Source organism: Ovis canadensis, chromosome 6 (genome assembly GCF_042477335.2).
Source record: "Ovis canadensis isolate MfBH-ARS-UI-01 breed Bighorn chromosome 6, ARS-UI_OviCan_v2, whole genome shotgun sequence".
Lineage (NCBI taxonomy): Eukaryota > Metazoa > Chordata > Mammalia > Artiodactyla > Bovidae > Ovis > Ovis canadensis.
Genome location: NC_091250.1, coordinates 121,684,449 through 121,704,314, shown reverse-complemented (window position 1 = coordinate 121,704,314; position 19,866 = coordinate 121,684,449). Strand labels below are relative to the sequence as shown.

Here is a 19,866-nt window from a genome sequence, read left to right as displayed (position 1 = left end):
ATTCTTCACCACTCAGTTTTCTTTTTGGTCCAACTCTCACATCTGTACATGACTATTGGGAAAACCATAGCTTTGACTGTATAGACCTTTGTTGGCAAAGCAATGTCTCTGCTTTTTAATACACTGCCATGAGGAAATAAACATGGCCTGCCTGAAGCATAGGTGCACAGGTAGAGGAGGTCCTAACTCTGTGCAATGACTTGAGAGAAAGGAGGAGGGGGCTGGCACGTGCTAAGGGCCTGCGGCACCTGTCCTGTCCCCGTGGCTCGCCCATTTCACCCCTCCCCACCTACGAGATCTGAGTTCTCACTCCCATTTTACAGGTCAGGAAACAGAGACTTGGAGAGGTTGGTACAACCTACCAAAAGTCACTCAGTAAGTGATGGGACCAGTTCTTACACCCAAGTTTGTCTCGGTCTATAAAACCACAGAATCTGGGATCTACACAGGTGACTGAAAAGCAGGACAGAATTTGGCTCAAACAGAATGCATCTGGGGGAAAGTAGCTGAGCTCGGCCTAGACCCTCCTCCAGTCTCAGGGATGAGAAATAAGCCAGTGCCAATGCAGGCTCACTGGTGGTGGAAAAAAAAAAATAAAACTGCTTGCCAATGCATGTGACTTAAGAGATGTGGGTTCAGTCCCTGAATGAGGAAGATCCCCTGGAGGAGGGCATGGCAACCCACACCAGGATTCTTGCCTAGAGAATTCCATGGACAGAGGAGCCTGGTAGGCTACAGTCCATGAGGTCACAAAGAGTCAAACACAACTGAAGCGACTTGGCACGAACACAGTGCCTGCTTTTTGCAGACAGCAGAGGAGTGAATGCCTGGCCGGAGGCCCTGGGCAAGTCAGTGTCTGAGCTGGAACCAGGCCCTTTCTCCTGGCCTGTGTCCATGGGGCTCTCATTGCCCCCTCCCCATCCCCAAAGGAGCAAGAGAAGAGAGGAGCCGCAGGCCAAGATCAGGGAAGGATCAGCGCAAAATTTGACGGTGCCCCCATGCTTCTAACCTGCTAGACAACCATGATCATCCTGCCCCTAGCTCTTTGCTCCAATGTCAGTGGTTTATTGGAGCAAGAGTGGCACTGACATCTACAAGCCCTTGTATTCGCATGTGAGACAATAAATACCGCAACGCTGTGAGGGCGTCTGCACACAGGTCCTTGTCGTAGAGATGAAGAAGCCAGAGGTTGAAGGTCAAGTGGCCTCACCATACCACCCACTAGAGGCTTCGTTTTTCTCTCTTGATTAAGTATTAGCAACTCCGTCTTTTACTTTATAGAAGTCAAGGAGAAAATTGAGGCAGCTTAGAAAGCAAGCAAGCAGGTGTGTGTGTGTGTGTGTGTGTGTGTGTGTGTGTGTGTGTGTGTGTGTGTGTGTACACTTGTGTCTATGTGTGTTACAGCTGGAACTCAGGGCCCTGGATGGAGAATGAAGAACTTCTGTAGGTTTGGCAGAGCTGCAGAGAGGTAGCACGCCACAGAGGTCAGGAGCTTAGTTTTTCTGAGCCAGACTGCTGGGGTTCATACACCTGCATTGCCATTTCCTGGTTATCGTGTCTGCCTCTTTGCAACCTTGTAGACTGTAGCCCACTAGGATCCTCTGTCCATAGCATTTCCCAGGTAAGAATACTGGAGTGGATTGCCATTCCGTTCTCCAGGGGATCTTCCTGACCCAGGGATTGAACCCGGGTCTCCGGCATTGCAGGCGGATTCTTTACCATCTGGGCCACCAAGGAAGCCCAGTTGACCCTATATGCATGGGTTTATTTCTAGGTTCTCTGTTCTATTCCGTTGGTCCGTAAGAATCAAAACAAAGATCTCAAAGAGCTGTTAGCATTCCTGTTCCTACTAGCACTGCAGCACTGTTTACAATAGGCAAGATATGGAAACAACCTAATGTTCAACTTTGAATGAATGGCTCGAGAAAATGTGATATACATACCATGGGATATTATTTAGCCTTGCAAAAGGAGGGCATCCTATAACATGTGACAACATGGATGGACCTCGAGGACATTATGCTAAGTGAGATGTCAGTCACAGAAGGACAAGTACTGCATGTTCTCACTTACATGAGATTTCTAAAACAGTCAAGTTCAGGGACTTCCTTGATGGTCCAGTGGTTAAGACTTCACCTTCCAATACAGGGGGTGTGGGTTCCATCCCTGATCAGGGAGCTAAGATCCAACAAGCCTTGCAGCTAGAAAACCCAAAACACAGGGCAGAAGCAATATTTTAACAAATTGCATAAAGATTCAAAAAAATAAGTGTACATCCTCTTGTGGGTTGCTACCCCTAAAATTAATTAATTAATTAATTAATTTAATAGTCAATTTCATCCAATCCAGCTGTGGAATAGTGAGTGCCAGGGACTGGAGTGGGGGGACAGAGAATGAGAAGCTGCCATCAACAGGCACGAAGTCTCAGTTATGCAGTTTGAACAAGCTCGGGCGACACCAGGAGGCCTGCACTGTCTGTGACCTCCTCCCGTCAGCATCATCCTTTCAGCCCAGCCTGCATCACCCCGTGGGCAGGGGCAGCATGGGAGTGGAAACGCCAGCTCTCCTGTGTGACGTGGGTACATCCTGTGGTCCTGCTGAGTCTCAGTTTCCCCATCTGTTAACGGCGGTCAGAGCACTGATCTTGCAGGGAGGTTGTGCAGCTTCTGCCGGCCCCACCTCCATCTCTGTCCACTGCAGTGGTAGCGAGTTGCCTCTGGCTCCCACTCGAGAGAACGCCTTCAGGCAGAGACCCTGCCTTGTTCTTTTCTTAACATAGTAGACCTTGGCACCTGCGGCATGTCAAAGCTCTCAGAAGCCGCAGGTTAATCGAAGTGAACTGAATCTGGTTCTGGTAACTTCTCCGCTCCACTGTCTTTTCATCATCCTTTGAAGTGTGTGGAAAGAATGATCAGACGGATCCACACTGAAACACTGACTCTATCCTTTCTACCTGGGATCTCTGGGAGGTCTTCTAATGTCCCTGAAGTTCAGGGGGCTAAACCACACTAGGAATTGCAGCCAAGTCTGTAAGACGCCCAGCTCAGGGTCTGGCACACTGTGCTGTGCTTGAGTCGCTTCAGTCATGTCGGACTCTTTGTGACCCCACGGATGGCAGCCCACCAGGCTCCTCTGTCCATGGGATTTCCCAGGCAAGAATACTGGAGTGGGCTGCCATGCCTTCCTCCAGGGCATCTCCCCCACCCAGGGATTGAACCCATGTCTCCTACATCTCCTGCACTGCAGCTGGATTCTTTACCACTGAGCCACCAGGGAAGCCCCCTGGCACACAGTGGGTGCACAATAAATGTTCGCATCCTCGCCCCTGCTTGGTGTTCTGAGTCCCCCCGAGTAAAGGCCAGTCTTTAACTGTTACAAGAATTAGTTGCAAAATGCCTCCCATTCCCAGCCCAAGAGTTGATCATGCCTCCCAGAGGGGTTTCTTTCCATGTGAGAAATGAAAATTCTCACTCCTTTTTCAAGGTCTTTGGAGTTAGCGATTAGAACACAGAAGGCATATGAAAGAGATGTGAATCCTGGGAAGCAAGGGTGGGTGGGAGGCTGAGCCAGAGGGGAAGCTCTGGGGTAGACAGGTGAGCTGTTTAAGTGGCTTGGGGATTCAGGAAGATGGACTCCTCTGGGAGGGTTGTCTTCCATAGAGAATGACTTTTGGAAATGGCTCACAGATTAGTCGTTTCTAAAGCCCTCTCCCCTCTCCACAGACAGCTAGTTACAACTGCATGTGTCCATCTCAATCCCTCCCCCAGCCCCACCACCACCCAGATGCACCTCCCCCCTCCCATGGAACCTGCACATTTCTGAGTTTCTGTGCTTGCATTTAGAGACTTTGTCCCCCTTCCCATCTTCCTGTTTAAGGCCTGGGGTCCTCCCACAACATCTCCAATGGGTGGTCATCAGGCCTCTCCTTGCACGCCTCCAGGGATGGGGAACTCACTGCTCAAGAGACCAGCCAGCCCACCCTGGAACACATCAATCCAACAGTTCTTTCTTGTGGCGAGCTGACATCCTGTTCATCACAGCTCTGCCCTTGGTCCTGGTCTGACTCAGGGCCAAAGACAATAAGACCAACCCCAGCCACGCACAGGCTTCTCCCTCAGAGCCCCCTCCCCTCTGGACTAAAGTGAAAGTGAAAGTCACTCAGTTGTGTCTGACTCTTTGCGACCCCATGGGCTGTAGTCCATGGAATTCTCCAGGCCAGAATACTGGAGTGGGTAGCCTTTCCCTTCTCCAGGGGATCTTCCCAACCCAGGGATCAAAGCCAGGTCTCCCGCATTGCAGGTGGATTCTTTACCAGCTGAGCCGCCAGGGAAGCCCAACTCATCAGCAAATGTGAGTAGGGTCCAGTTACATTTTTCCAGCATGGTTTGAGCACTTGCTGCATACCAGGCCCTGAATGAGACCCAGTCTCTGGCATGAGGTGTCGTAAGCTTCACACCAGTATCAGAGCCTGCCCTGGAGCTGGTGGGGCTCCGGTGATGACAGAGGCAGCAGCGGTGGCCGTGAGCCAGCTGCAGGACACCCCTGTCAGCACACTGCACGATGTGTGCCCTGGCACGGACGCCTGCCCCTGTGAGTGGGATCCCTGCTCCAGAGGCTGACTGCAGGCCTGCACCTAAAGACCAGAGGGAAGGATGTGGTTACTCACAGGCTCTGAGAATGCAGCTGGTACATTTCCATCTTCCCAGCTGTCTATTGGCTGTCCTCACTGAATCACCAGAAGATGTTGCCTTTTCATATTTTCACAACCAAGATTTAGGAAAACTCACAGAAACTCTTCTTCTGGAATATTTTCAAACAGAAATAATTTTTTTAAATGTTTGCAAAATTGTTTTTCACTGAGCAGATTTGAGCATTTGAAGAGGTGACCTGTGTCCATCAGTTTGGTTTCCAAGCCGCAAGGTGATAGGAGCATTTCCAGACATCTTTTTTCATAGAGTAACTTCCATCAAAAAGTTGCTACTCACACTCTCGCGTTAAAATGTCACCTTACCTTGAAAAGGTAGATAGCTTCTGTCTTTAAAGACTTTCTACTAGGCCGCCTCCTGTCACAGCCACGGGAGCTGACAACGGGCTTGTGCCTGGAGCGAGGTGGCAGGCCTGCTGTTCTGTCTTTGTGCTGCCTCTGTTCATTGTATCTTTCATCTGTCATTTCTTTGGAGGATTCTTTATCAGCTGCCGGTACATTTGTCATGGTTGAAAGTGAAAGTTGCTCAGCCGTGTCCAGCTCTTGGTGACCCCATGCGCTATACAGTCCATGGAACTCTCCAGGCCAGAATACTGGAGTGGGTAGCCTTTCCCTTCTCCAGAAGATCTTCCCAACCCAGGGATCAAACCCAGGTCTCCCGCATTGCAGGCGGATTCTTTACCAGCTGAGCCACACGGGAAGCCCAAGAATACTGGAGTGGGTAGCCTAGCTCCTTGTCTTGGTTGATCTGTTAAAACTGAAAACTACCCTTCTCAGATCCACTAACCAGTAAATTACACACATAACTTTAATATATCACTCTGCACCAAAAACAAAGACGGACGAAGGGCTGACAGCTCCAGTGATTGGTGGAGCCCCCACGCCCCTTTACTCGGGGCCGTGTGAAAACTCCAGGGTTGGTCCATGTTGAAATGTTGTAAAACTACAACATGAGTTCCAGTATTTTTTACTACCCCTACTGTGAGTCCTACTGCTGTCAATAATAAAAAGGAACCAAACCTAAATTAAAAACCCAGTGATTTCCTCCTCTTAAATACTAATACAGTGGGGAAAGCCACGTACAGATGAAACCTCCCCTTTTGGAAGCACCAAGGCCCGCGCTGTGCTGAGTTCAGCGCTGCTGCCTACCTGCGACTGCAGAGGCCATCCCCCTGGGCTCCCCAGAAAACCCCTTGGCCTGCCTTGTCCCAGGGCCCCTCCGGGTCATGAGAACATGTTCTCCAGATTGTTCTGTGCTTTGCTCTAGCATGATGTGATAAATGCTTATGTAAGGTGATCACGGGTGGTTGCTGCTAGAACAAAGTACCACAAATTGGGAGGCTTTAAAGCAGCAGAAATTTATTTTCTCATGGTCCTGGAGGCCCGAGGTTCAAAATCAAGGTGTCAACAGGACCTGCTTTCCCTGCCAGCACCTGGTGTCACCAGCAATCCTTTGCATTCCTTGGCTCACAGCGGCATCACACCAAGCCCTGCCTCCGCTGTCACGTGGCCATCTCCCCTGTGTCTGTCTGTCTGTGATTCTTTTCCTCTTCTTACAAGGATGAGAGTCATATGGGATTTAGGGCCCACCCTCCTCCAGGATGACCTCAGCTTGACTGATGTCACAATTGTATCTGCAAAGATCCCTTTTCCAAATAAACCAGCTGTAGGTTAGGACTTGAACATAAGTGTATGGGGCCAGAATTCAACCCACTGTAGGTTATAGTGCTTTGTACTCATTGTCAGGTTAAGATAAAAGGAAGATAAAAGAAGGAACCCCCAGGAGGCTGTAGCAAGTGCCTTCTGTCATAGTTAGCTGCCTTACAGTGCCCCCTGATCATTAAGAGCCAGCCCTGCTTGAAGGAATACGTGAGTTCTGATGTTTAATACTGCTGGCAGCCCAGGGCTGTTCTGTACGTTTTACAGATGAGAAAACTAAGGCATAGAAGTATTAAATAACTAGCCTGGCATCTGAGTAGGTGAAAAGTGGTGAAGCCAGAACGGGGACTCACCCAGAGTGGCCCCAGAGTCGGGGCTCTTAAACACCATCACCCACTGTTCCACAACCGGTCACAAGTGTTGTGACCTTGCGGGTGTCACCATACCAGACTGCCATGCCATTCCACCCCTCTGGAATCCAGGGAAAGAGATGTGTGCGGCTGCAGAGGCCTGCAGGCCCCCATGGCTGACAGGCGGCGGATCTGGGGTGGCTTCCAGCTCAGCCTATCTCCATGGCCGTCACCTCCTCTCCACTAGACACCTTTGCCCATTTTTACTTAGGGCGCAGCATTTTGTGGGTATTTCAGGGCCTGAACCAGGCTGCCCTCAAACTTCAGTTCTTTCTCTGAGTTTGCCAGGCTCAGGCTCCACTTCCAGAGAGGGCATCACTGGGCTGGGAAACTTCAGGGCTGTGAGTCGGCCCTGGCCAAGAACACCTGCTTTTCTGGATTTCTCTATGTTGTGGTGTGAAGTGTGGGTGGGCAGGATGTGGGCTCAGCTCTCTTAGATGGTGAGAATAGGAGCTCACGGGACCACACAGCCTCCAGCTCATCACCCTTTTCCCCCATCACCCACTTCCAAATCTAGGCTCCGGCCATGAATGGCCTCCCAGACCCATCCCTTGGACACTCCTGGTACGTGTTGTCCACGTGGGTCCAGCTAACACGTGGCACATGAGCCACCAGCCTGCTCTGTTGGATTCTGCCTGGTCCATCACCCATTCTTCCCCACTGGGCAGAGAGGACAACCTCAGAATCCCTCACAACCCCAAGTCCCAGGCAGCTGTGACCACTCAAGGAGAATCAGATGCCAGCAGAGCCCTTTCCTGTACCCTCACTAACTGAGAGAGCTGGCACCAGGAAGGCCCATGCCTGAAGCCAGGGCAAGCTTCTGGGTGAGCCCAGAGGTCCCACCACAACATGCTCCCCAACTGGTCTAGAGCACCAAATAAGCACTTTTCAGGACCAAGCACCCCTCCAGGTGAAGGCCCACTACCCAGTCCTTATACCCCAAGAGGCTGGCACAAGCATTATCCCTGAATTAGAGGTGAGGACGGGGTCCAGAGAGGCTGACTCTTCCATGGTCACCCACCCAGGATGCTTCATCCAAGGCTATGTGCTTAAACCCTAGGTTTGTGACTGCATGGCCCTAGTCTGTGACCTCCATCCCTTCCAAGCCCTCCCTCCCAGATTCCTGGCAGTACTGGACAGACACATCCCCCTTTGCCCTTACTAAGTCTTGCATGATGCTGGTTTCACTCATGCCCTCTAGCTTCCCAGTGGGTTACTTGTCCCTGAAAGGGGTCACTGATGGCGCTGAGCTCCAGGCTGAGCCAGGCTCCAGGCTGGTGCCCTGCCTATGCTGCCCCAGGTGGTTGTCATAGTGACCTGGGGACAGAGGTGGCCTCAGCCCCATCTTACAGTTAAGACCTAAGGCTTGAAAGATCAGGTGCTTTCCCTGTGTCCTGCAGAAAGTGAGTGGTGGTGGGGTTGAACCTACAGCTACCTCATTTCAGCGGCTCTGCATTGGTTTTCTTTTGGTGGCTTAAGACATCAATTTATTATCTTATAGTTCTGGAAGTCAAAACTGCAAAATAGGACTCAACAGGCTAACATCAAAGTGCTGGCAGGGCTGGGATCCTTTCTGGAGGCTCCAAGGGAGAATCATTCCTGGCCTTTTCCAGCTTGTAGAGGTGGCCCGCACTCCTTGGCTCGTGGCCCCTTCCTCCTTTAACGTGCATCCCTCCTCCAACCCCTGTTTCCATGGTCACACCAGTTTCTCTCTCACTCTGACCCTCCTACCTTTCCCTTATAAGGACCCTTGTGATGACGTTGGGCCCACCTTGATATCCAGGATAACCTCCCCATCTCAAGGTCTTCACATTAATCACATCTGCAATGCCCCTTTGGCCATGAATGCTGACTTATTCACAGGTACGGGAGATTAGAATATGGACTGACATGGTGGTCATTCTTCTGCCTACCCCTGGCTTTTTCTGCTCTTCAAAGTGCCTGCTAAAAGACAGAGATGGGGGTAACCTGGTGATATTTGCCTCCTCTCTGCCCATTGCCATCCATGGAGTTCCCCTCCTGGCTCCCAGGACGTCCTGAATTTGCTCCCTCTGTGACACTGCCACGTAAAGTTAGAATCACACTTCTTGATGTACGTGTGCACAGTGTTAGTCGATGCGCCAGCGAACACACTTGGGAAATGTGAAACTGAACAAAAAGAGCTGGGTGTCTTTCTTGTGGGACTTATCAGAACCTTTACTTTGTGTGTTTCAATTTTCTTTCTTTCTTAATTTTATTATTTATTTTTGGCTGTGCTGGGTCTTCATAGCTGCACACAGTCTTTTTCTGGTTGCAGTGCCCAGGCTTCTCGTTGCAGAGGCTTCTCTCTTTGCGGAGTGCAGGCTGTAGGATGAGAGGACTTCAGTAGCTGTGACACACAGGATGAGTTGCTCCACAGCATGTGGAATCCTTCCAGACCAGGGATCGAACCCATGTCCCCTGCATTAGCAAGCAGATTCTCAATCACTGGACCACCAGAGAAGTCCAGAACCTTTACTAGGCTTATGTGAAGTTTGAATCCCCGAGAGCTGGCCCTCATGCAATGAGACTAGACTCTGATCAGGGAATCTCGTTCCCATGGAGCCTCTCCTGGGATTGGAATTCCACAAAAACCAACTTGGAAATGTGATGCAATTGTGGTGGAGACACCACCTCCCCAGTGTAGCGTCTGGAGCGCAGCAGATACTCAGTAAGTTTGTACTGAGAATGGACTCTGAACAGCCCATGATTTTGGCCCACCATACACGAGACCCAAAAAAGGCGATGGCACCCCACTCCAGTACTCTTGCCTGGAAAATCCCACGGACAGAGAAGCCTGGTAGGCTGCAGTCCATGGGGTTGCTAAGAGTTGGATACAACTGAGCGACCTCACTTTCACTTTTCACTTTCATGCATTGGAGAAGGAAATGGCAACCCACTCCAGTGTTCTTACCTGGAGAATCCCAGGGACGGGGGAGCCTGGTGGGCTTCTGTCCATGGGGTCACACAGAGTCGGACACGACTGAAGTGACTTAGCAGCAGCATACATGAGACCACCCCTTTACATGACTAGTACTGGTAGGCTGCTGTCTATGGGGTCGCAGAGTCAGACATGACTGAAATGACTTAGCAGCACCAACTGTCCCCACAGTATCAACGAACACCAACTTGGCACCTGCTCTCCCCCGGGCACCAGGCACTGGACTTCCAGGTGCTCACAGCAGGTTCTGATGACAGTGTGGCGAGAAGGTGCCAAGGTGGGAAAAAGCACAAAGGACTGTGAGAGCCCAGGCTCTGACATTGAAGTGGGAGAAGTTAGCCAGGCGAGGAAAGGCAGGAAGAGCATTCCGGGCAGAGCGAAGGGCATGGCCAAGTGCAGGGAGAAGAGAAGCCACTGCAATGCGAAGCCTGTGTACTGCACCCAGAGAGTAGCCCCTGCTCGCTGCAACCAGAGGAAAGCTGGGGCAGCAACAAAGACCCAGTACAACCAGAAATAAATAAATAATGTTTAAAAACTAAAAGGAAAAAGAATGAGACCAGAACTTACAAGAGGAAGAAGAAAGAATTTTGCTCCAGCAAACTCTTAAGAGCTGAACAATGAGTTTAACTGAGAGCTTCCCAGCAGCCAAAGTGAAAAGGGGGGGGGGAAGGGTTCTCAAGTTCTCCTTATTTTATGTATGTCAGGAAGAAGAGAAATATTTCCTTGCCCTGAAACTCTAGGCTTACTTTGTGACATGAATTTGCATTTTTGAACTTTGAGAAATACTATGGTTTGGTGAATGCTGCAGAAACATTACCCCCTCAGCTGTCTCCTCCACTTATCTTTAATAAATGCTGGGGAAAATATTAAATTACAGCTTACGAAAGAGACATTCTGAGGTGGTTTTTACTATACTTCTGGGAATAACACCTCAGAGCCTTCCTGGGCTTGCAGAATCTGGAGAGATTTAACAACCATGTGTTGATTTTTCCTACCTAAGAACAGTTTCACCTGGCCTGAGGCTCAGGGCAGTGATTTTAGGGATAATGCCCACTGTGTCAGGAATGGACTGTCCCCAGGAGCCATCACGAGCCTCCTCCCATGTAGGAGGATGAATACCTAAGTGCTAAATATTTAAATCTGCATTCTAAAAGCATCTCCCCGATCTAATTATTGTGATCTCAGGGGTCTAATCAGACAGCCCAGCTTCGTGCACATATCCATGGTGGTTTGCACAATTAAGGGCTTGATTAAAAAAAAAAAAAAAGATGAGAAGCTCGCTGAGGCTGGAAATTTGCAGTGTTCAGCTTGGGAAAGCCTGAGTCACAGGGGTGAGCTTGAATCCTAGCAAGACTGGCTCTTTGAGAATATTTCAATCCAGCTTTCTGTGTTTCACAGGGTTGTGTGGAAAGGGCCCTGGAGATCATTTAGTGCAATCCCTGTTCCAGGCATCCTGGTCAAGTGGCAATCTGACCTCCGTCTAGAGACCACCAGTGAGAATGAGTGCCCAGGGCTGGGCAGACAGGAGGTGCTCAGTGCATTATCATGGAGCCAGGGGTTTAGCATATGTTACATCTCTCGGTCATTACAGGAACTTTTTGAGGCATGAACGCTGCTCATCTACCCAGAGGTAGAGATGGGATTTGAACTCTGGATGTGCTCGGCTTTGCAGTGGGTCAGTCAGAGGAGCCTGGTTCTCTAGGGGTTCTTCTCCTGGCCAACTCAATGACCTTGAGTAGGTCACTGCATCTCAGTGGGCCTCCTGTTTTCCTACTTTTGTGTGTATATATCAGTTCAGGTCAGTCACTCAGTCATGTCCAACTCTTTGCGACCCCATGGACTGCAGCATGCCAGGCTTCCCTGTCCATCACCAACTCCCAGAGTTTACCCATACTCATGTCCATTGAATCAGTGATACCATCCAACCATCTCATCCTCTGTCATCCCTTTCTCCTCCCACCTTCAATCTTTCCCAGAAGCAGGGTCTGTGTGTGTGTGTGTGTGTGTATATAATTTATCTATTTGGCTGCTCTGGTCTTACTTGCAGCATACAGAATCTTGCTCTTCGCTGTCACATGTGAACGCTTAGTTGTGGCATGTGGGATTCAGTTCCCTGACCAGGGATCCAACCTGGGACCCCTGCAATGGGAGAATAGAGTTCTTGGCCACTGGACCATCAGGGAGGTCCCTGTTTTCCTACTTTTAAACAAGGGCTTGGAACTCCATGGCCTCAAAGACCCCTGCCAGCTGCATCTCTGATATACAACCATCTGGTATGTCTGGATGGTGGGACGGACCATCCCCGGGAGCCCTAACATCAGACACAGCAGACGTCCTAATAATCCCCACTGAAATCCGTGCTCCTCCCTGTTGGCAGCCTTCCGGACCTTCCTGGGGAAAGAGGACATCTCCTGCGAGATGGAGGAGGTCCTGGCGGAGAGCCGTATGCAGAGGAACATCCAGCTGGTATCCGTGCTGGAGTTGCTCAGGAGTCCCTTCGTCCGCTGGCAGCTCATCACTGTGGTCATCTCCATGGCCTGCTACCAGCTCTGCGGCCTCAATGCGGTGAGCGCCCCAGCACAGACAGAGGAACTGGAGGGAGGGGTGGGGAGAGTGGGCCAGGGCTTGGACCCTGTATGCCCTGGCTTCTAGCTCAGCTCTGTGCCACTGGGCAATCATGTAACCTGACCATCAGTTTCCACATCTGTAAAATGGGATAATGTAATATGGAAAGAGATAATCCATGTGAGGTGTTCAGTGAAGCAGCTAGCCCAGAATTATCCCTTACTAAATGCTGCCTATCATTATAATTACTTATCCCTAGAAACACTTAGCGGAGAAGGCAATGGCACCCCACTCCAGTACTCTTGCCTGGCAAATCCCATGGGTGGAGGAGCCTGGTAGGCTGCAGTCCATGGGGCCACTAAGAGTTGGCCATGACTAAGTGACTTTACTTTCACTTTTCACTTTCATGCATTGGAGAAGGAAATGGCAACCCACTCCAGTGTTCTTGCCTGGAGAATCCCAGCAACGGGGGAGCCTTTCGGGCTGCCATCTATGGGGTCGCACAGAGTCGGACACGACTGAAGTGACTTGGTAGAAACACTTAGAAGTCATATGTCTTTAAAAATATATATTTATTTGTTTATTTGGCCGTGTTGGGTCTTACTTGGAGCACGTGTGATCTTTCCTTGCAGCATGTGGGTTTTTCTCGAGTTGTGGTTTTCAGTGTCCAGAGCATGGGCTCTGAGGTTGTCCCGCAGCACTTGGGATCTTAGTTCCCCGCCCAGGGATGGAACCCGTATCCCTGCATTGGAAGGCAGATTCTTAATCACTGGACCACCAGAGAAGTGCCTAAAAGTCACATTTCTTAAGGAAGATATTAGAAAGTCACAAGTAAGCGACATGACATCGAGATTATTTGAAGAAAGGTACCCTTGTCTGGGCTGATGCTGGAAAAGATTGAAGGCAGGAGAAGGGGATGACAGAGGATGAGATGGTTGGATGGCTTCACTGACTCAATGGACATGAGTTTGAGCAAGCTCCAGGAGATAGTGAAGGACAAGGAAGGCTGGCATGCTGCAGTCCGTGGGGTCGCAAAGAGTCGCACTTAGCAACTGCTCAAAACAACATTGGCTGGGCTGGCTTCAATGCGTGATTTTGACCTGAGAAAATTTCAAGGCTTTAAAGAAAAGTTTCTTGAGGCCCAAGTTGATATGGGCAGGTAAACCAGAGGAGGGTCTTCTTCTCTGGGGTATCCTAACCCACCATTGGACAAAGCCTCCCCTTCTCTCTTAGGGGCTCCAAAAGGTAGAATTCAGAAATTTTAGGAGTAGGGAGGCAGACTTAGGATCATTATTGTTATGGCTGCTTCTGGAAAACAGTGAGTTGCTTCCAGGGGTAGTGAGTTCCCCATTCATGAAAGTGTGTAAGCCAGCTGGCCAGCCAGTTGGCAGGAATACGTAGAGGAGATTCCTGCACTGAAGCAATCAGATTCCTTCTGAGGTCAGTTACATAGTCAGGACAAGTGTGGCTGGGCCCAGAGGGCAGGAGAAGGGACCTTCTGAAGACGCCCAGATGAAAGAGCTGCCCTGCGGGTATGACCCAGGCATACTAGAGTCGGCAGGGAGGCTGTTTGTGGGTGGGCAGGGGAGGCGACCCGAAAGGGGACTGGTTCCAGTCGGGGGAGGGAAATTAACAACCACAACCTTCAGCCTCATTTCTCTTTTTTCTCTTGCATCTCTTATTGGAAATATCAGGATGAAGTGAAATCATCTTGCGGCTTATCTGCTTAACCTTGGTCTAGTTGAGTCAGCAGAAGGAGGGGGCACCTGGGTTAACTTGCTTGACCTTGACCTAGTCCTATTGTTGCCTCCTCTGGATAAGAATAAGGTCGTGCTTGCTGTTGTTCAGTCACCAAGTCGTGTCTGACTCTTTGCGACCCCATAGACTGCAGCATGCCAGGCTTCCCTGTCCCTCACCGTCTCCCAAAGCTTGCCCAAGTTCATGTCCATCGAATCGGTGATGCTATCCAACCATCTCATCCTCTGTTGTCCCCATCTTCTCCTGGCTTTAATCTTTCCCAGCATCAGTGTCTTTTCCAATGAGTCGGCTCTTCAGGTGGACAAAGTATTGATGCTTCAGCTTCAGCATCAGTCCTTCCAAAGAGTATTCAGGGTTGATTTTCTTTAGGATTGACTCGTTTGATCTCCTTGCTTTCCCAGGGACTCTCAAGAGGCTTCTCCAGCACCACAGTTCAAAAGCATCAATTCTCTGGCACTCTGCCTTCTTTATGGTCCAATTCTCACATGCGTACATGACTACTGGAAAAACCATAGCTTTGACTACATGGACCTTTGTCGTGCTAGACTGTTTCAAATGCTCCCTCCCTGTTCTGAGTAAGCAGAGAGAGAAAGCATCTGTTTCTTAAAGTTTAGACGTGGAATTGTAAAACCACATATGGAATCTGTATGTAATGAGGCATTTAGATCGAGAACCATGACATTTCTAAACAGAATTCTCTCCTTCTGTGAGACATAATTTTCCAATTTGCATATGCTGTATTACTTTGTAAATTCCACTCAAGTGTGTCTGTAAGCCCCACTGCATAAGTGTAGATGGAAAAAAAAAAAAATCTCTGCTCCCAGAGCCAGCAGATGTGAGATCTCAGTCACTTTCCTTTGCGTTGACTACTTTCCAACTCTTGTTTTTTAATGTATTTATTTTCTTACTTTTGGCCATGCCAGGTCTTTCATTGCTGTTCATGGGCTTTCTCTAATTGTGGAGAGTGGAGGGGGCTACTCTAGCTGCGGTGCATAGTCCTCTCATTCCAGTGGCTTCTCTAGTTGCGGAGCGCAGGCTTCAGCAGCTGTGGAGCATGGGCTCAGGAGTTGTGGCTCAGTAGTCTGGTGCACCGCCTTAGTTGCTCCGACAGCATGAACTCTTTCCAGGCCAAGGATCAAACCCGTGTCGCCTGTATCTGCAGGCGGACTCTTATCCACGGTGCCACCAGGGACATCCTCCGTCTTATCATTGTGAGGACATTTAACATGACATTTATCCTCTTCACAAACGTTTAAGTGCACAATATGACATTGTTAACCGTGGGCATCATATTGTACAGATCTTTAGAGCTTGTTCATCTTGCTTAACTGAAACTTTATACCTATTCATTAATGACACTGAGTTTCCCCCACTCCCAGCCCCTGGCGACCACCCCAGTTCAACTCCATGCTTCAGAGTATACCTGTGTATGTCACCGGGCTGCCTAGGTCATCCCTAGGCAGTTAAGGGGACAAGTCCTGCTTCATTCTTAATGAAGTGAAGTGAAGTGAAAGTCAGTCGTGTCCGCCTCTTTGCGACTCCATGGACTATACAGTCCATGGAGTTTTCCAGGCCAGAACACTGGAGGGGGTAGCCTGTCCCTTTCCCAGCAAATCTTCCTGACTGAAGAATCAAATCAGGGTCTCCTGCATTGCAGGCAGATTCTTTACCAACTGAGCTATCAAGGAGGCCCTCATTCTTCCAAACCAAAGGACAAGTGCTGGTGAGCTGCAAAGCCCAGCCTCAGAGCCCACTGTCCTGTGCCCTAGTCCAAGCTCCCTCCCCACACCTGCTACCTTTTACCCCAAAATAATTCACAAGACCAAAGGAGAAAGCTAGCTGACATGGATGAAAGCCTTTAAATGCACTTAAAGACTTGCTCTGTCCCCTTTTTTACCAGAAATTATGTGAGAGGATCGTAAAGAATGCTGAGTGCTGAAGAATTCATGTTTTTGAACTGTGGTGCTGGAGAAGACTCTTGAGAGTCCCTTGGACTGCAAGGAGATCCAACCAGTCCATCCTAAAGGAGATCAGTCCTGAATATTCATTGGAAGGACTGATGCTGAAGCTGAAGCTCCAGTACTTTGGTTACCTGATGCGAAGAGTCAACTCATTGAGAAAGACCCTGATGCTGGGAAAGATTGAGGGCAGGAGGAGAAGGGGGCAACAGAAGATGAGATGGTTAGATAACATCACCTATTCAATGGACATGAGTTTGAGCAAACTTTGGGAAATAGTTGAGGACAGAGGAGCCTGGCATGCTACAGTCCGTGGGGTCTCAGAGAGTTGGACACAACGACTAAACAACAACAATGAATGTGGGGGGACACGGTCCATATGTTAAGACAGTCATAAACACTGCTAGGCATCTCCATTCATCACCTTATTCTGGACCCAAGTGTCCTGCAGGGTAGGTGGCTCCATCTCCATTTTCTAAAGGAAGAAGCTGAGGCTTGCAGAGAATCAAGGACTTGCTCAAGGTCATGGTGGGTTACACCTGTGCTGTCAGACACACATGTCCTGGCACCAGGGCCCTGACAGATCCCCCAGCCAATTTCTGAGACCTTATGCCTTGCACTGAACCAGTCTTTCTCAGCCTTAGCACTATGCACATTTGGGGCTGGAAAATTCATTGTCATGGAATTTTAGTGTACACTCTAGGATGTTTTGCAGCTTACCAGACCTCACTCACTAGGTGACAGTTCACGCAACAAACATGTCTCCAGGCATGGCGAAATGTCCCCTGGGGACAAAAATTGCCCTCAGTCGAGAATCACTGTCCTAAACAAGCATTACATATTGTTCAGTACTGTTTTTTTGTTTGTTTTGCTAAAGAGTTGATGAATGGTTTTCACACCCTTTAGAAATCAAGTGAAAGTTGAACATACCATTTAGTTATTTCTCATTCCCTTTGGACTTCCCTGGTAGCTCAGATGGTAAAGCGTCTGTCTACAATGCAGGAGACCCAGGTTCGATCCCTGGGTTGGGAAGATCCCCTGGAGAAGGAAATGGCAATCCACTCTAGGACTATTGCCTGGAAAATCCCATGAACAGAGGAGCCTGGTAGGCTACAGCCCATGGGGTCGCAAAGAGTCGGACACGACTGAACGACTTCACTTCACTTCACTTTTCAGCGTCAGATTGTTTTTTCCCCTCCTTCTCATGGTAACTTTCAAGTTCTCATCTCTAAAATTAGACCTGTCACTTAAAATTATTTTGTGTAGCTGCCTTCCTCCAATAATTTGTCCTTTGCTCAAAAAAAAAAAAAAAAAAAACAGACTTGTGTTTTTGGTTTCTGTGCAAAGGTTCAGTCTCTCTGATGCTGCTCCCTCCCCATAACCATCATTGAGGATGGAGACCTTTCCCAGGGTCCATGGGTCTCCAGCAGCCCATGACGCATGGGAGGCAGCTGAGTGTTATGTGAGGAAAGGAGTAGCAGAAAGAACAGGGGTAGGGAGGGTGCAGTTCCTACCAAGTCCTTGGGGGGAAAATTTGACTGGATTACCAAACCTGAGACAAGAAAGCCATAGTTTTCTTGAACCTTCTGGAATCTTCTAGAATGTCAAGAATGACGGTGGAATGCTCATCTCCCTTAGGTTACCCTTCCTTCTTTTGAATTTCTCCCTTCTTCAACAGAGGAGGCCAATCATACCAACTCCTCCAGTCCTCAGTCTCCTCTTATGGAAAATGGAGATATAGATTCTTTTTTTTCACAGCTACCATGAGGATTACACACGTGAGGATTGCATAATATCATGTGTGTTTGTGTTAGTTGCTCAGTTCATGCCCAACTCTTTGCTTCCCCGTGGACTGTAGCCTCTGTCCATGGAATTCTTCAGGCAAGAATACTGGAATGGGTTGCCGTTCCCTCCTCCAGGGATCCTCCCGACCCCAGGGACTGAACCCAGATCGCCCGCATTGCAAGCAGATTCTTTATCGTCTGAGCCACCAGGGAAGCCCAAAGAAATTATGGACAGGGACTATCTCTGATGGTAACTGATGGGCCTCTGTTAGATCTCCCTTCCTCTTAGCTGGTATTAGCAAGACTGTTCCTAGCAGTGCTTTCTTCTTTCTCAATGCCACACACTTGAACTTTGCTGCTTCTGACATGCACCGTACTTGGGAAGCAAGACTCCCAATCTTGTCAGAATAAACGTAAAACATGAGTGGGGAGGCTCAGAGCGCAGGCTGGTAGGAAGCCACACGGGTCTGGTGACATTCATTCTAGATGTTCAGTTCAGTTCAGTTCAGTCCAGTTCAGTCACTCACTTGTGTCCGACTCTTTGTGACCCCATGAACACCAGGCCTCCCTGTCCATCACCAGCTCCTGGAGTTTACCCAAACTTACGTCCATTGAGTCAGTGATGCCATCCAACCATCTTATCCTCTGTCATCCCCTTCTCCTCCTGCCCTCAGTCTTTCCCAGCATCAGGGTCTTTTCAAATGAGTCAGCTCTTTACATCAGGTGGCCAAAGTATTGGAGCTTCAGCTTTAGCATCAGTCCTTCCAGTGAACATACAGGACTGACCTCCTTTAGGATGGACTGGTTGGATCTCCTTGCAGTCCAAGGGACTCTCAAGAGTTTTCTCCAGCACCACAGTTCAAAAGCATCAATTCTCAGATGCTCAGCTTTCTTTATAGTCCAACTCTCACATCCATACATGACTACTGGAAAAACCATAGCTTTGACTAGATGGACCTTTGTTGGCAAACTAATGTCTCTGCTTTTGAATATGCTATCCAGGTTGGTCATAACTTTCCTTCCAAGGAGTAGGCGTCTTTTAATTTCATGGCTGCAGTCACCATCTGCAGTGATTTTGGAGCCCAAAGAAATAAAGTCTGCCACTGTTTCCACTGTTTCCCCATCTATTTGCCATGAAGTGATGGGACCGGATGCCATGATCTTAGTTTTCTGAATGTTGAGCTTTAAGCCAACTTTTTCACTCTTGGCCTTTTACTGCCAGCATATTTGTCAACTTGGTGGGGGTCCAAGCATCACAGTGTTCCCGGGGAGCTAGTGTGCCCCTTGAACTCTTTACCTGTGTGACTGTTGCATAACACATCCTTTCCCTACTAGACTAGATCTGGGAGGTCAAGGACAGGCATGTTGTTCCCCACGGTAACACCTGTACCTAACAGAGTGTCAGAGATCCTGCACTCTGGATAAACAATGGAAGGGAGACAGGCTGGGAGAAGGAAGGGAGGGTGGGAGGCTGGAGAGCCTGAGACAGGTTTGTGGCAAAGTGTGACCTGCTCCCCTTCTGCCAGCCTGGAGCCAGGCCATGTGAGTGTCCATCTCATTTGTCTAAGCATCATTAGGAATTCTGAACCCCAAGTCGTACTCTGCACAAAAATTCTCATCACGAGAACAGAAGCGTTATGAACAGGTTTCATTTCAAGGTTTCTTCCCAAATAAATTCCTAACTCAAATTAGAGGAATTAAATGTTCTGTTACCCTAATAACTGAGACCATCTCACTAGAAGAACTTGCTCTGTCCCCGTGACTGGAGAGAATGCTAAATGAGGGCCCTTCCAAGTGGCCGCCTCAGTGTGTGGTCCAGAGTAGAAGTTCTAGATTCAACTGTGTATGTTCAGCTCTCAACATGAAACTTGCCAGCTTGCGAATGAGTTGCCGTAACTGCTCGGTTCCTGTATCCCCTGATGCTGTATCCCCTGTATTTCTGATGCTGTGAAAGTGCTGCACTCAATATGCCAGCATATTCGGAAAACTCAGCAGTGGCCTCAGGACTGGAAAAGGTCAGTTTTCATTCCAATCCCAAAGAAAGGCAATGCCAAAGAATGTTCAAAAT

General features: G+C 49.1%; 1 protein-coding gene and 1 non-coding gene across 2 annotated transcripts in view; both read left to right on the top strand.

The window, feature by feature from the left end:
* The window catches only part of SLC2A9 (solute carrier family 2 member 9), a 219,957-nt gene that overhangs the window by 95,898 nt on the left and 104,193 nt on the right, over window positions 1-19,866 (top strand). Inside the window, exon 7 of the mRNA XM_069595056.1 lies at window positions 12,111-12,298. Within this exon, the coding sequence (XP_069451157.1) occupies window positions 12,111-12,298 (188 nt within the window). The remainder of the gene's footprint in view (window positions 1-12,110; window positions 12,299-19,866) is intronic.
* TRNAC-ACA (transfer RNA cysteine (anticodon ACA)) lies at window positions 16,975-17,046 on the top strand. The gene has a single exon. It is a non-coding gene; the product is annotated as a tRNA-Cys (tRNA).